The sequence below is a fragment of the Carettochelys insculpta genome, chromosome 16 (assembly GCF_033958435.1).
Source record: "Carettochelys insculpta isolate YL-2023 chromosome 16, ASM3395843v1, whole genome shotgun sequence".
Lineage (NCBI taxonomy): Eukaryota > Metazoa > Chordata > Testudines > Carettochelyidae > Carettochelys > Carettochelys insculpta.
Genome location: NC_134152.1, coordinates 36,131,611 through 36,143,180, shown reverse-complemented (window position 1 = coordinate 36,143,180; position 11,570 = coordinate 36,131,611). Strand labels below are relative to the sequence as shown.

At 47.1% G+C, this 11,570-nt stretch overlaps 1 protein-coding gene across 1 annotated transcript; it reads right to left on the bottom strand.

The window, feature by feature from the left end:
* Window positions 1–3,369: 3,369 nt before the first annotated feature.
* Window positions 3,370–6,835, bottom strand: NPW (neuropeptide W). Its single transcript, XM_075010993.1, has 2 exons — window positions 6,260–6,835; window positions 3,370–3,748 (listed from the first exon to the last, which is right to left on the bottom strand). Exons 1-2 carry the CDS (start codon window positions 6,775–6,777, stop codon window positions 3,727–3,729), a joined length of 540 nt encoding a protein of 179 aa, XP_074867094.1. The 5' UTR covers window positions 6,778–6,835; the 3' UTR covers window positions 3,370–3,726.
* Window positions 6,836–11,570: the final 4,735 nt, after the last annotated feature.

The following is an 11,570-nucleotide window of genomic DNA, read 5'->3' as shown; positions in this document are numbered from 1 at the left end:
GTTCAACACTGGGATGTTTATTGTACACACTTCTAGACTTTCCAAGGCAGCTTGGACACCATTTCCCACAGGGCGGGATGGTGTTACAGAGGCAGGTGAAGGCCTAGGCAGTCTGTGGTGTGTGTAGCTGACAATGGCAGTTCGCCAGCGTCAGCAGATTAACCGCATGGACACACCAGAGCTGCTGCAACAGACACTGCATTGACTCAAACTCAGCTCTGCTCCTGCAGGGGCAGAAGGCCAGCATGCGGGTAAAGCACTCCTAGTGACAGAAACTAGTACTGCATGTAAGTCGTTACCGCTACAGGTTGAACCCCTCTAATCCAGAACTCTCTCGTCCAGCAACATCTGTAATCCAGCATGATTTTTAGCTAGCTGCATAACCACTTATCATGGATGAGGCCAAATTTCCCGTGATCCCATGAAGTTTGTTTCCAGCCACCAGTCCTGGCTCTCAGTGTTCTATGCTGTTATTTAGCTTTAAACGTACGCCTAAATGTTTTCTAGGAGACCAGTAAGCAGTGGAAGTGTTGGTGATGTGCTAGGAAATATTGACACCCCCCCCGCCCCCCATGACCTGGCAAATTCTCTCATCTGGCACCGGTCAGGTCCCAAGGGTGCCAGATGAGAGGGGTTCAATCTGTATTACACTTCAGGGTCTGCAATTCCCTAGTAAGAAGGCCACTCTGGGCACTATTTACATAATTCAGAACTGACTTGAATTTCAAACACCTCCCAGAGCTCAGGCGTGTTGCCTCTGGGCTCCAGCCAGACTTTGGATTTCTGGTGATGATTTCATACATCTCCCTTTCACTCAGGAGGGGGGTGGGGAGGATGTAGGGACACCCACTGGGTTGACTGTGCATGGACATGCAGTGAGCTATGTTGCTCTTTACCTAGCTAGACTCACAGTGCCCAAGCGAGGTAAGGAAGCATTATCTCCCTGTTTTAGGTAGGGAAACTGAGGCACAAAGAAAGTAAAGTTCAATATAACACTTAACACCTGGGGTTAAATTTACACACACAAGTAATTCCACTGACTTCAGTGCAACTACTCCTGTGCATAAAGTTAAGCTTAAGGACTTTCCCCACAGTCCTCATGTAACAAGTTAGCTGCCTCCATATGCACACGAGAGGCCCAGGTACCTTTGCACTGCTCTTTATGCTCCTCTTCCAGAAACTCTACACACGGCTGATCCAATCCTCACCCTCACCAGGCTCTGAGTTTATTCAGACAAGTAACTCAAAGCCCACAAATGTCTGCCCCAAAGCATAGCTCTTACCTCACAGCCTGAGTAAGCAAAGGGCACCTTCAGAGAGTTCACAATGAGTTCTCAGGTTTGCTTGTGGTTCAGCTTGCCCTACTCGGAGCTGACTTCTCAGTCTGCCCTCATTGCTGCTTGATAATGAACCAGCTGCTTGAGAGCCCCTCCCTGTGCCTGGTGTCTCTGGTTAGCTCATTTAGTAAGCCTGCTCCAGGGTTCAAGTCTCCAGCAGGCAACTTCTTCACACTTTGCTCTCTCACATCACTGACTGGGAAAGACATAGATGAACCAGCAGGAGTCAGAGGAGAGCAACAAACCTGACCTGTAAGGAAAAGCAGATGAAGGGGATGGAGGTGACAGCCATGGGATAGTCTGTCAAGGCTTGTGGAATGACCAAGACCCTTCCTCCAAGTGCACGGCCCCTGGAGTTTTGTGAGCATGGTGTGTGTGGATGCAAGCCAGCAAAATGGAGATGTGATCCTCATTGCGATGGAGCGAATGGCAGTGGCTGGGTTTACGGAGCTCTCCGTAACATGAGGGTTTATTGGGTGACTGTTCAAATGTTTATGCAATCAAATATTGCCAGTCGCATAAGTGAGCACCTGAATCCAGCTCCACTGTAGCATTAGAATTTTTTGCACCTCCTGATGGTCTGTGACCTCATTTGCTTTCCAAAGAGGACCTACCAGAACACCACACAGCTTCTCTCTCACCTGGTATTAAACCAGCTGAGCTGTTATTTCAGGAAGACAAAACAAAGCCACATAAGAGGCAAAATAATTTTTGAGATGGTCACAGGAAGTGTGATGGAAGACCTCTGAGAACACTGTCCAATGGCTGAATTTCTGCAGACACTCTGCAGTCTGGTGGCACTGAAGTGTGGTGGGGTGGGGTGAGGTGTGGGTGCGTGTCAGAACTTCTGAATGTGGTCACAATTCTCCTACTACCTCACTGAGTGACCTTGGGCAAGTCACTTGGCCAGTCTGAGCCTCAGTTTCCCCTTCTGTAGAAGGAATATAATATCTACCCTATCGAGGTGTTGAGAGATTTGGTTGTTGATTGCTCATTGTAAAGTGCTTTGAGCTCACTGCATGACAATGCAAAATATTCCATTTTAGCAGCCAAAGGAACCACCCCCATTTCCAGGTGAGAAAAATGTGACCATTTGGAGTTTGATCTAGGACAAAACTAGATCCTTTAATACTAGTGTTTTGAAAACCTGGATTCCTTATCCAAACCCAACTCTAGTGTTCTGGAACAAGCTCAAAACTGAGATTTTCCCATCTACAAGTTCTCACACAGAAACCGTCAGAACAGAGGTGCAGGAACAATTTGTATAGTGGAGGTGGTGAGACCCACTGAACCAAACTGTAAACCATGTATATAATGAGTTGGCTGTCCCTGCTCCCTGGAACTCTTAGTGCCAACACCTATGAGTCAGTCTCACAAACATTTAACCCAAGCTAGTGAGAGTCTCACAAAAACAGCTCATCTGGCTAGATGTATCTAGGGAGTCAGTGATACCTCCCTCATGGTTTTAGAAAACTAACATCTGTCAGGCAGGGTCTGGATAGGTATTAATTCTGCCTCAGTACAATGAGATGGACTAGGTGACCCCATGCAGTGCCTTACAGTGCTACATGTCTGTGATTTGGGATCAAAATCTGCCAACAAGAACTAATGGAGTTGCAACCCCTTTGAATGCAAATCCAAACCCTGACCATCGTTCTGTCTGGAATCTAAAAGCTCCCAGCCCCAGCTTCATCTGGGATCCAAAACATCTCAGCTCAGATTTAACTGAACCAAGGTCCAAGCCCAAAAATAAACATAAAAAAACCCACCTTACAGCATCTTCACTTAACCAAGTCCCATAAAGATTTCTAAATACCTGTCTACTATTTGAGTAGATTCTCACCATGATTGTAAATATATAATGGGTCATAAAATAAGTCACTGAAAAGATGTGGCAAGAAATATTCCAAAGAACTGAACTGTATCTGAAAAATCAGGGAGAACTCGAACTACTGAATTATCTTTCCCAATTCTGTCCCAGTTCAGGTCTCGATATAAATGTGTAACACAAAGAAGCAAATGTGTCCTTTGATTCATTCTAATTTTAATGAGTGCAGTTTCCTAGAAAGCAAACAGTACATTTTTTTTGGTATTGCTAAGAAGCTATTACAGAGATCTAAAAAATAAACAAAATAAATATCTTCTCTTTCTCCATGGTTATAGCACTAGGTCAACTTGAAAACAACAGGAACTGATCCCTGTGTTTGTTCAGTTGGTATAAAACCAAGAGACTGTTTTAATGGCAAATGTCTATATGTTTTCACAGAAATCAGAGTATCAGGAGAACTGGCGTTGAATATCTTCCCTATCCGCTACAGGAAACAATATCCAAGTCAGGCAACCATTGCTCTTTGAATGTCTCTGGTGGGAGAGCTCAGCCGATCAGGAACTATATCTCAGGCTCAGAAAGACTGTAGAGGGGAAAAGAAATCACATGTTTTTATTAGATCTGACTGAAATGTCTCAGCTGTGCCGGTGCTCAGAAGGGTGGATCTGGGCCAATCTCCCTTTCCACCACTGTAATAATACTTTGTCTTTATAAAGTGCTTTGAGATCTTGTAAGGAACAGCAGTATATATAGGCAAAGTATCAGCATCAATGGAAGTTCATCTTTTAATCTCAAAGGGATCAGACTTTGACTCACATTTAATACAGACTTGCTTGCTTCTGCTATAAACTATAACGTATACAGACCAAAGCCCCTGATCCAAACACTTCGAAATATTAGGGTGTTCTAAACTTGAACCCCTTGTTTGTGGCTTGGCCCAATCTGATAGATGGATACATACAAATCTCCCCCTCCCACTGGAACACATTCACACAGAAAAAGCAGAAAATGACCTCAGTATACACATGTAAATTTTGCCCCCCCCGACACCCAATTTCAGTGAAACTAATGGGATAGGATAGATATAGGCAGTGCTTTTTTTTTTAGACAGTACTCAGTACCAACACCTTAGCAGCCCCAGATGCAGGATTGGCTGAGGGAGGGAGGGAGCCACCAGAGTACCAATTCCCCATTTTTAAAAAAAAAAAAAAAAAAAAAAAGCTGCACTGGGTGTAGATAAAGGCTGAACTGATCCCGGTTTGTGCTTTTCATGCTTCTAAAGTTACACGTCTTAATCAAATCTGGAGGATAAAAAAAAATAGCACGAACGACAGGCGGAAATTCAGATCTGCATTCGCAGCTGGTGTACATGGCTGTGACTCCTTTTAAGTCTGTGGAACTACTGTTTTACACAAGCTCAGGCTCCAGCCCTTCAAGTGGGGCAGGTGCTGCCTTTGGGACTCAATGGGAGATGCACACTTGAAATAGGCTCAGCCTGTGTTGCAGAATTTAAGTTCTATGTCTTTCAAATGAAGCACTGCCTGTCAAGCAACAAAGGGTCCTGTGGCACCTCACAGACTAACAGAAAAGTTTTGAGCATGAGCTTTCGTGAGCACAGACTCAGTTCATCAGATGCTGATGAAGTGAGTCTGTGCTCACGAAAGCTCATGCTCAAAATTTTTCTGTTAGTCTGTGAGGTGCCACAGGACCCTTCGTTGCTGTTACAGATCCAGACTAACACGGCTACCCCTCCGATACTTGGCTGTCAAGGTAAGTCACATTATGCATCAGGGTTTCCAGGTAAGCAAACTGAAGTTCAGAAATAATACACCCAATGCACATTTTATGTCATGCAAAGCAAGAACTGTGACTATTGTTAAAAGGTAAGAAAGCTCCTAGTCAACCAATTAATTAAGATCATAAGTGTAAGGTCCGTTATCAGAGGAACATAACAGCCAGAGGTGGAATTGATTTTTAGGGAATGAAGTTCTCACCTCTGTTATAGTATAAGCATCTTATTTTACTTTACTGCTTGACAGAAACTGCTGGACATAAAGTTGACTATTTCTGCAGTTACTTGTCTTCCACCAGAAGGATCCCGTTGAGGTATGAAATACCTGAACTTGTCACCTGCCTTGCTTGTTGCCAAATTCCCTTGCAACAGGGCATCATTCTTTTTAGTCCTGAGTTCTCAGCACCACACAGAAATCTTTGTATCTACAGCTAGGTTCTTTGTATGTTTCCTTATAACTAGTCTTCATCTCCAAGACTATCCTTCCCAACCTACCAAATCAGAGGATGCTACAAACCAGAAGAAGCCACCTTCAAACAGGTCTCCTCTGAGCTGAGAGAGATAAAGATTCATCTCAGTCTAATTTCAGAACTTCCTGACATCACCAGAGCTCTGCTGTGTTTGCTAAACGTAAGGATTTCCCCTCCAGCATGGGTTTTCATCAAACAAGGGAACTGCTGCTGCTTCTGCCTGGCCAAGGAAAGTCTAACAAGGGTCTCAGCTGTAAACCAATCAGAATAAAATAATCCCCTCCCACGGCCTGGTCCCAACCCCACTGAAATCAGTGTAGAGGACTTCCATGGGCTTCCTTATGGCGGAGTCCCCCAGGGGAGGAGCGGACATGGATGGGGAAATGTTGTAGTGGTACCACCCCTGGATCCGCTATTGTGCGGATATAAGTGAACTGCCCTGTGGACTGGAGAAGGAAGTATCAGAGAGGTAGCCCTCTTGCTCTGTATCTTCCAAAGCGAGAAGTCCGGTGGCACCTTAGAGACTAACAGGTATTTTGGAGCACGAGCTTTCGTGCCTGCATCTGAGGAAGCGGGTCTTTGCCCACGAAAGCTCGTGCTCCAAAATATCTGTTAGTCTCCAAGCTGCCACCGGACTTCTCGCTTTTGGGAGCAGGAAGGGCTCTGCCGCCTGCCCTGCAGCGCTACCCGCTGGAAACCCACGTCTGGGCAAGGCACAGGCCCGCTCTGCGCCCCGGGGGGCAGGGGAGCAGCCTGGGGCTGGGAGGAAGGAGAGGCTGGCGGCACACGGCGGCGGAAGCAGCGAGTCTGGTACTTACTCGGTGGCATTTACCTTAAGTGCCGGAGCCCTTCCTCGCTGCTCTGCCGCCTCCCCGTCGCCCCCTCCGCCAGCGGCCGGCTGCCTCTGCTCCAGGGGCCCGTCCGGCAGCCGGGGCACGTGGCGCGCTGCGGGAGGCGGCTGCCCCCTGTCTTCAAGCGCGGCTGGCGCCCAGCGGCGACTCGCCTGCCCGCCGAGTCCCGGCCGGCCGGCCGCGGGGGTGCCAGGGCCTCCCTGCGCCGCAGCTCGCCGCGGGAGGGGCCCGGCGGGGCTGGCCCCCTCGGCAGCGCCCGGTGTCCGGAGGCGGGGGGCGCGTCCGGGCTCTCCCCTCGCTCCTCCCGCAAGTCCCGGCGCCAGAGGTACGGGGAGCGCCGGATCCCCACCAGCAGCCCCGACGCTCGCCCCACCGTGTGGTACCGCGGGCTGGCCACGTGCTTGTACCAGGCGCCCGCCGGCGGCACCAGCAGCCCCAGCCCCAGCCCCAGCAGGGCCAGGGCCTTCCCGGCGCCGCCTGGCGCCCGCCTGAGCTGCATCGTGCCGCGCTGGAGCCGGGCCGGGCGTCCGCGAGGCTCTGCCGGGGTCCCGCTTCCCCGCGTGTATATAGACCCGGAGGGGGCGGCACGGGCACGCCACAGGCCCCGCCCCCCGGCCCGGGAACCGCGTGGGAACTGAGAAGCAGCTGACTCCCCCGCCCCGCCGGGGGCTCCCTGAGAGCGACTCCGGGGTAGGGGTCCCAGAGCCAGCTGGCGGGGCGCCGCCCCCGGCCCCTTCCCCAGCCCCGGAGCCCGCGGCGGCGAAGGGCGGCAGTTCTTCACGGAGCACCTTGCAGACCAGCACAGTGATTCCTTCGGGGACGAGCTTTCGTGGGACAACTTTTCTCTCCCCGCCCTCCCTCCTATGGGGCGGATCCATCAGTGTTCGTTTCACTGTCTTCTGTCAAATTCGGGTCCTGCCAGTTTGCTTCTACCCCATGCCCAGAGCTGAAGAAATGGGTCTTTCCCCGGAAAGCTCATCCCCCTATACATCACTTTGTTCGTCTACAAAGTGCTACCGGACTGCTTTTTTGTCCAGTAAATAGGAACTGAAGGCAGAGCTGAAGTGCTGTGACTTGCAGCAGAACTAGTCCTGAACCCAGGGCTAAATGGGCATTGACGGCGCTGGTGTAGATAAAAGTTCTGCTTTTGTCATCTGTCCTTTGCAGAAAGGGTACTGACTCGCGTTGTGTAAAGCCTGAAGCCAGCCCCTCTGGAGGACCAGCTGTCAGCAGCATCTTGCTAGCCAGAGAATAATAGGAGCTGAGCCCTGCAAAAGACCCACCCAAGAAAGAGAAGATCAAAATCCCATCTGCTGTGAGCTGATGACTCAGGGTCATACAGCATCCTGGGGCTCTGGGGCAGGACAAGAATTATGGACTGAAACCTAAAGAGATGGTGCAAGGCTAGAGGAGTTTTTCTTGCCATCACTTCTCCACAGCAGTTAGTCTCAGCTGGTGGGGGAGGCAGGTAGAGGCCCAGGGCCAGGGTGGATGGTACTGACTGCTCCAGAATACTACGCTGACGAGGGGTCATGCAACAGCTCACTGCCCCAGAATCATGACTGAAGCCAGACACACTAGACCTGCTATGCTTCAGCTTCCTCCGCTGTCCCTATGCAGCTCTTCACCTGCGTGAGTCCCTCTGCCTAAGTGTATTTGTGCAGGAGGGTCTGAGTGTGTGTGGGCATGTGCTCGAAAGCTAATTGCCTTTTCTTTTAACCCAGCTGTGGCATTTAATAAAATATGTGAGTGTAACTCTGGGGTGGTCTCTAGAGTAAAGTAAGGTAATAACTTGCATAAGGAGGAACTCCCCCCAAACACACTTCTCCCTCGCTTTTACACACACACCTGCACATTTGTCCTTTGTGACAGGGTCGTGCCAGAGGGCTGGCTTAGAAGGGGAGAGAGGCAAGACTAAACAAGCAGACATCCTGGCTAATTGGCAGAGGGTTACTTCAGGGCAGTGAGGAGCAGCTGACCTGGGGAAGCTGTCAAGAAGGGGGTGCTTTAAATCAATAATGGCCAGCGGAGCTCACTTGAGGCCGCCAGTAACAGAGAGATAGCCATGCTAGTCTATATACTATCAAAGCAAAAAAGTAGTCCAGTCGTACTTTAAAGACTAACAAAATAATTTATTAGGTGATGAGCTTCCGTGGGACAGACCCACTTCTTCAGATCATAGCCAAACCAGAACAGACTCAATATTTAAGGCACAGAGAACCAAAAATAGTAATCAGGGTTGACAAATCAGAAAAATGATTATCAAAGTGAACAAATCAGAGAGCAGACAGGCAGAAGGGGTGGAGGGGGAAGTCAAGGATTAGATAAAGCAAAGTAACATTAACATGTCGTTTGAACTGGGATGACAATTTCTAGCTCAATATAGTGGCTCTTTTACATACTTTGCTTTATCTAATTCTTGACTCCGCCCCCACTTCTGCCTCTCTGCTGTCTGATTTGCTCACTTTGATAATCATTTTTCTGATTTGTCAACCCTGATTACTATTTTTGGTTCTCTCTGCCTTAAATATTGAGTCTGTTCTGGTTTGGCTATGATCTGAAGAAGTGGGTCTGTCCCACGGAAGCTCATCACCTAATCAATTATTTTGTTAGTCTTTAAAGTGCTACTGGACTGCTTCTTTGTTTTGAGGCTGCCAAGGGAATGTTTAAGAAACCTTTCCTGCTGGGAGAATGGGAAGAGACAACAACAGAGAAGATGAGAGGCAACACAGAGATAACTGTGTTAGTCTGTATTCTAATAAAACAAAACAGCCGTCACATGGCACTTTAAAGACTAACAAAATGATTTGTGGGTCTGTCCCACAAAAACTCATCACCAAATAAATCATTTTGTTAGTCTTTAAAGTGCCACGACTGCTGTCTGCCTTAGATAAGATGAGAGAGAGAGATGGGCCAGGTCTGCATTAGACCTGAAAGTCGGTCCTAGATATACAATTCCAGCTAGGACAGTTCTGGAATGGACATATCTAGGATTGGCTCATACGTCTGTCCTCACAGAGGAGAGCTGATGGGAGAGACTGTGGAGCAGAACAAGGGGCTGGGGCCCGGGAGTGCTACTTGCCCTGCTAACCCTCGTGCAGCTTGTCATGCCAACAACATTTCATTTCACTTCTGATTGTGTCCACAAACAGGAAATACATTATTAATCATTAATAAGGGAAAACCTAGGCTGCAATCCCATCTCCTGAAATTCATGAGCAAATATCCTGGAGGTGAATGCCTGGCTGGGAGAATAGTGTCACCAGGAGTGCTTTGGCTTCCTTGATCACAGGATGCTGTTCCAAGAAGGACTGCTAAGTGGGGATGGGTTCATCTTTCAAGGAATGGGAACACCGTATCTGGATCCAGACAGGCTAACCTAGTGAGGAGGGCTTTAAGCTAGCCTCAGTGGGGACCAGTGACCAAAGCCTACAGGTAAGTAAAACACCTGGAGACCTGGGAGTTGGGCTGGAAATGGGAACGAACATGGGCTATAGCAGCAAATAAAAAAGAGGGACTAGGCAGAACTGTGAGGCAAAAGCAAATCCATATCTTAGATACCTATATACAAATGCAAGACATATGGGTAATAAACGGGAAGACCTTGAAGTCCTAATAAATAAATAAAACTATGACATAATCGGTATCACATAGACTTGGTGGGATAATACACACGATGGGAATATTGCTATAGAAGGGTACAGCTTACTCAGGAAGGAAAGGCAAGATAAACACATTTTTATATATTCAAAATGTGCACACCTGGAGAGGTGGAGATGGATGCAGGAGACAGATGCATTGAGAGTCTCTGGGTTAGGGTAAAAGGGGTAAAAAACAAGGGTGATGTCATGCTAGGGGTCTACTACAGACCACCTACCCAGGTAGAAGAGGTGGATGAGACTTTTTCTAAGCCACTAACAAAATCATCCAAAGCGCAGGATTTGGTGGTGACGGGGGACTTCAACTATTCAGACATATGTGGGGAAACTAACACAGTGAGACACAGTGAGACACAGACTATCCAGAAAGTTCTTGGACTGCATCAACAACAATTTTTTATTTCAGAAGGTGGAAAAAGCTACTGGATGGAAGCAGTTCTAGATTTGATTTTAACAAATAAGGAGAAACTGATTGAAAATTTGAAAGTGGAAGGTAGCTTGGGAGACAGTGACTGTGAAATCACAGAGTTCATGATTCTAAGAAATGGTGAAAGGAAGAACAGGAAAATTGAGACAATGGATTTTAGGAATGTAGATTTTGATAAACTCAGAGAACTGGTAGGTAAAGTCCCATGGGAAGCAAGACTAAGAGGAAAAACAACTGAAGAGAGTTGGCAGTTTTTCCAAGGGACATTATTACAGGCCCGAAAGCAAACTATACCGCTATGTAGGAAAGATAGAAAGTATGGTAAAAGACCACCTAGGCTTAGCCAGGAGATCTTGCATGATCTCAAAATCAAAAAGGAGTCATATAAGAAGTGGAAATTAGGAGAAATTACAAAGTATGAATATAAGCAAACAATACATGTATGTTGGGGCAAGATTAGAAAGGAAAAGGCACTAAATTAGCTCAAACTAGCTAGAAATATAAAGGATGACAAGAAGACTTTCTATAAATATATTAGAAGCAAGAGGAAGACCTAGGATAAGATAGGTCCCTTACTCAGTGAGGAGGGAGAAACATTATCAGGAAACTTGGAAATGGCAGACGTACTTAATGACTTCTCTGTTTCTGTCTTCACCAAGACGTCTGATGCAGAAATGCCTAACATGGTGAATGCTAGTGGGAATGGGATAGATTTGGAGGATAAAATAAAAAAGAAACAAGTTAAAATTACTTAGAAAAATTAGATGTCTTCAAGTCACCAGGGCCTGATGAAATGCATCCTAGAATACTAAAGGAGCTGATAGAGGAGGTATCAGAATCTTTAGCTATTATCTTTGAAAAGTCCTGTAAATCAGGAGAGATTCCAGAAGAGTGGAAAAGGGCAAACATAGTGCTCATCTATAAAAAGAGAAAAAAGAACAGCCCAGGAAACAACAGACCAGTCAGTTTATCTTCTGTGCTGGGAAAGATAATGGGGCACATAATTAAGGAATTATCTGCAAACATCTGGAAGAAAATTATGTGATAGATAACAGCCAGTATGGACTTCTGAAGAACAAATCATTCCAGACCAATCTGATAGCTTTCTTTGTCAGTATAACAAGTCTTGTGGGTAAGGGAGAAGTGATGGATGTGATATACCTAGACTTTAATAAGGCCTTTGATACGGTCTCATATGATCTTCTT

Excerpts from the sequence above, each read along its gene's own strand:
- NPW (XM_075010993.1), bottom strand. The coding sequence starts at position 6,777 with ATGCAGCTCAGGCGGGCGCCAGGCGGCGCCGGGAAGGCCCTGGCCCTG. Across the intron at positions 3,749-6,259 it reads GAAGGGCTCCGGCACTTAAG|TCTTTCTGAGCCTGAGATAT; the intron begins GTAAATGCCACC and ends TCCCCTCTACAG.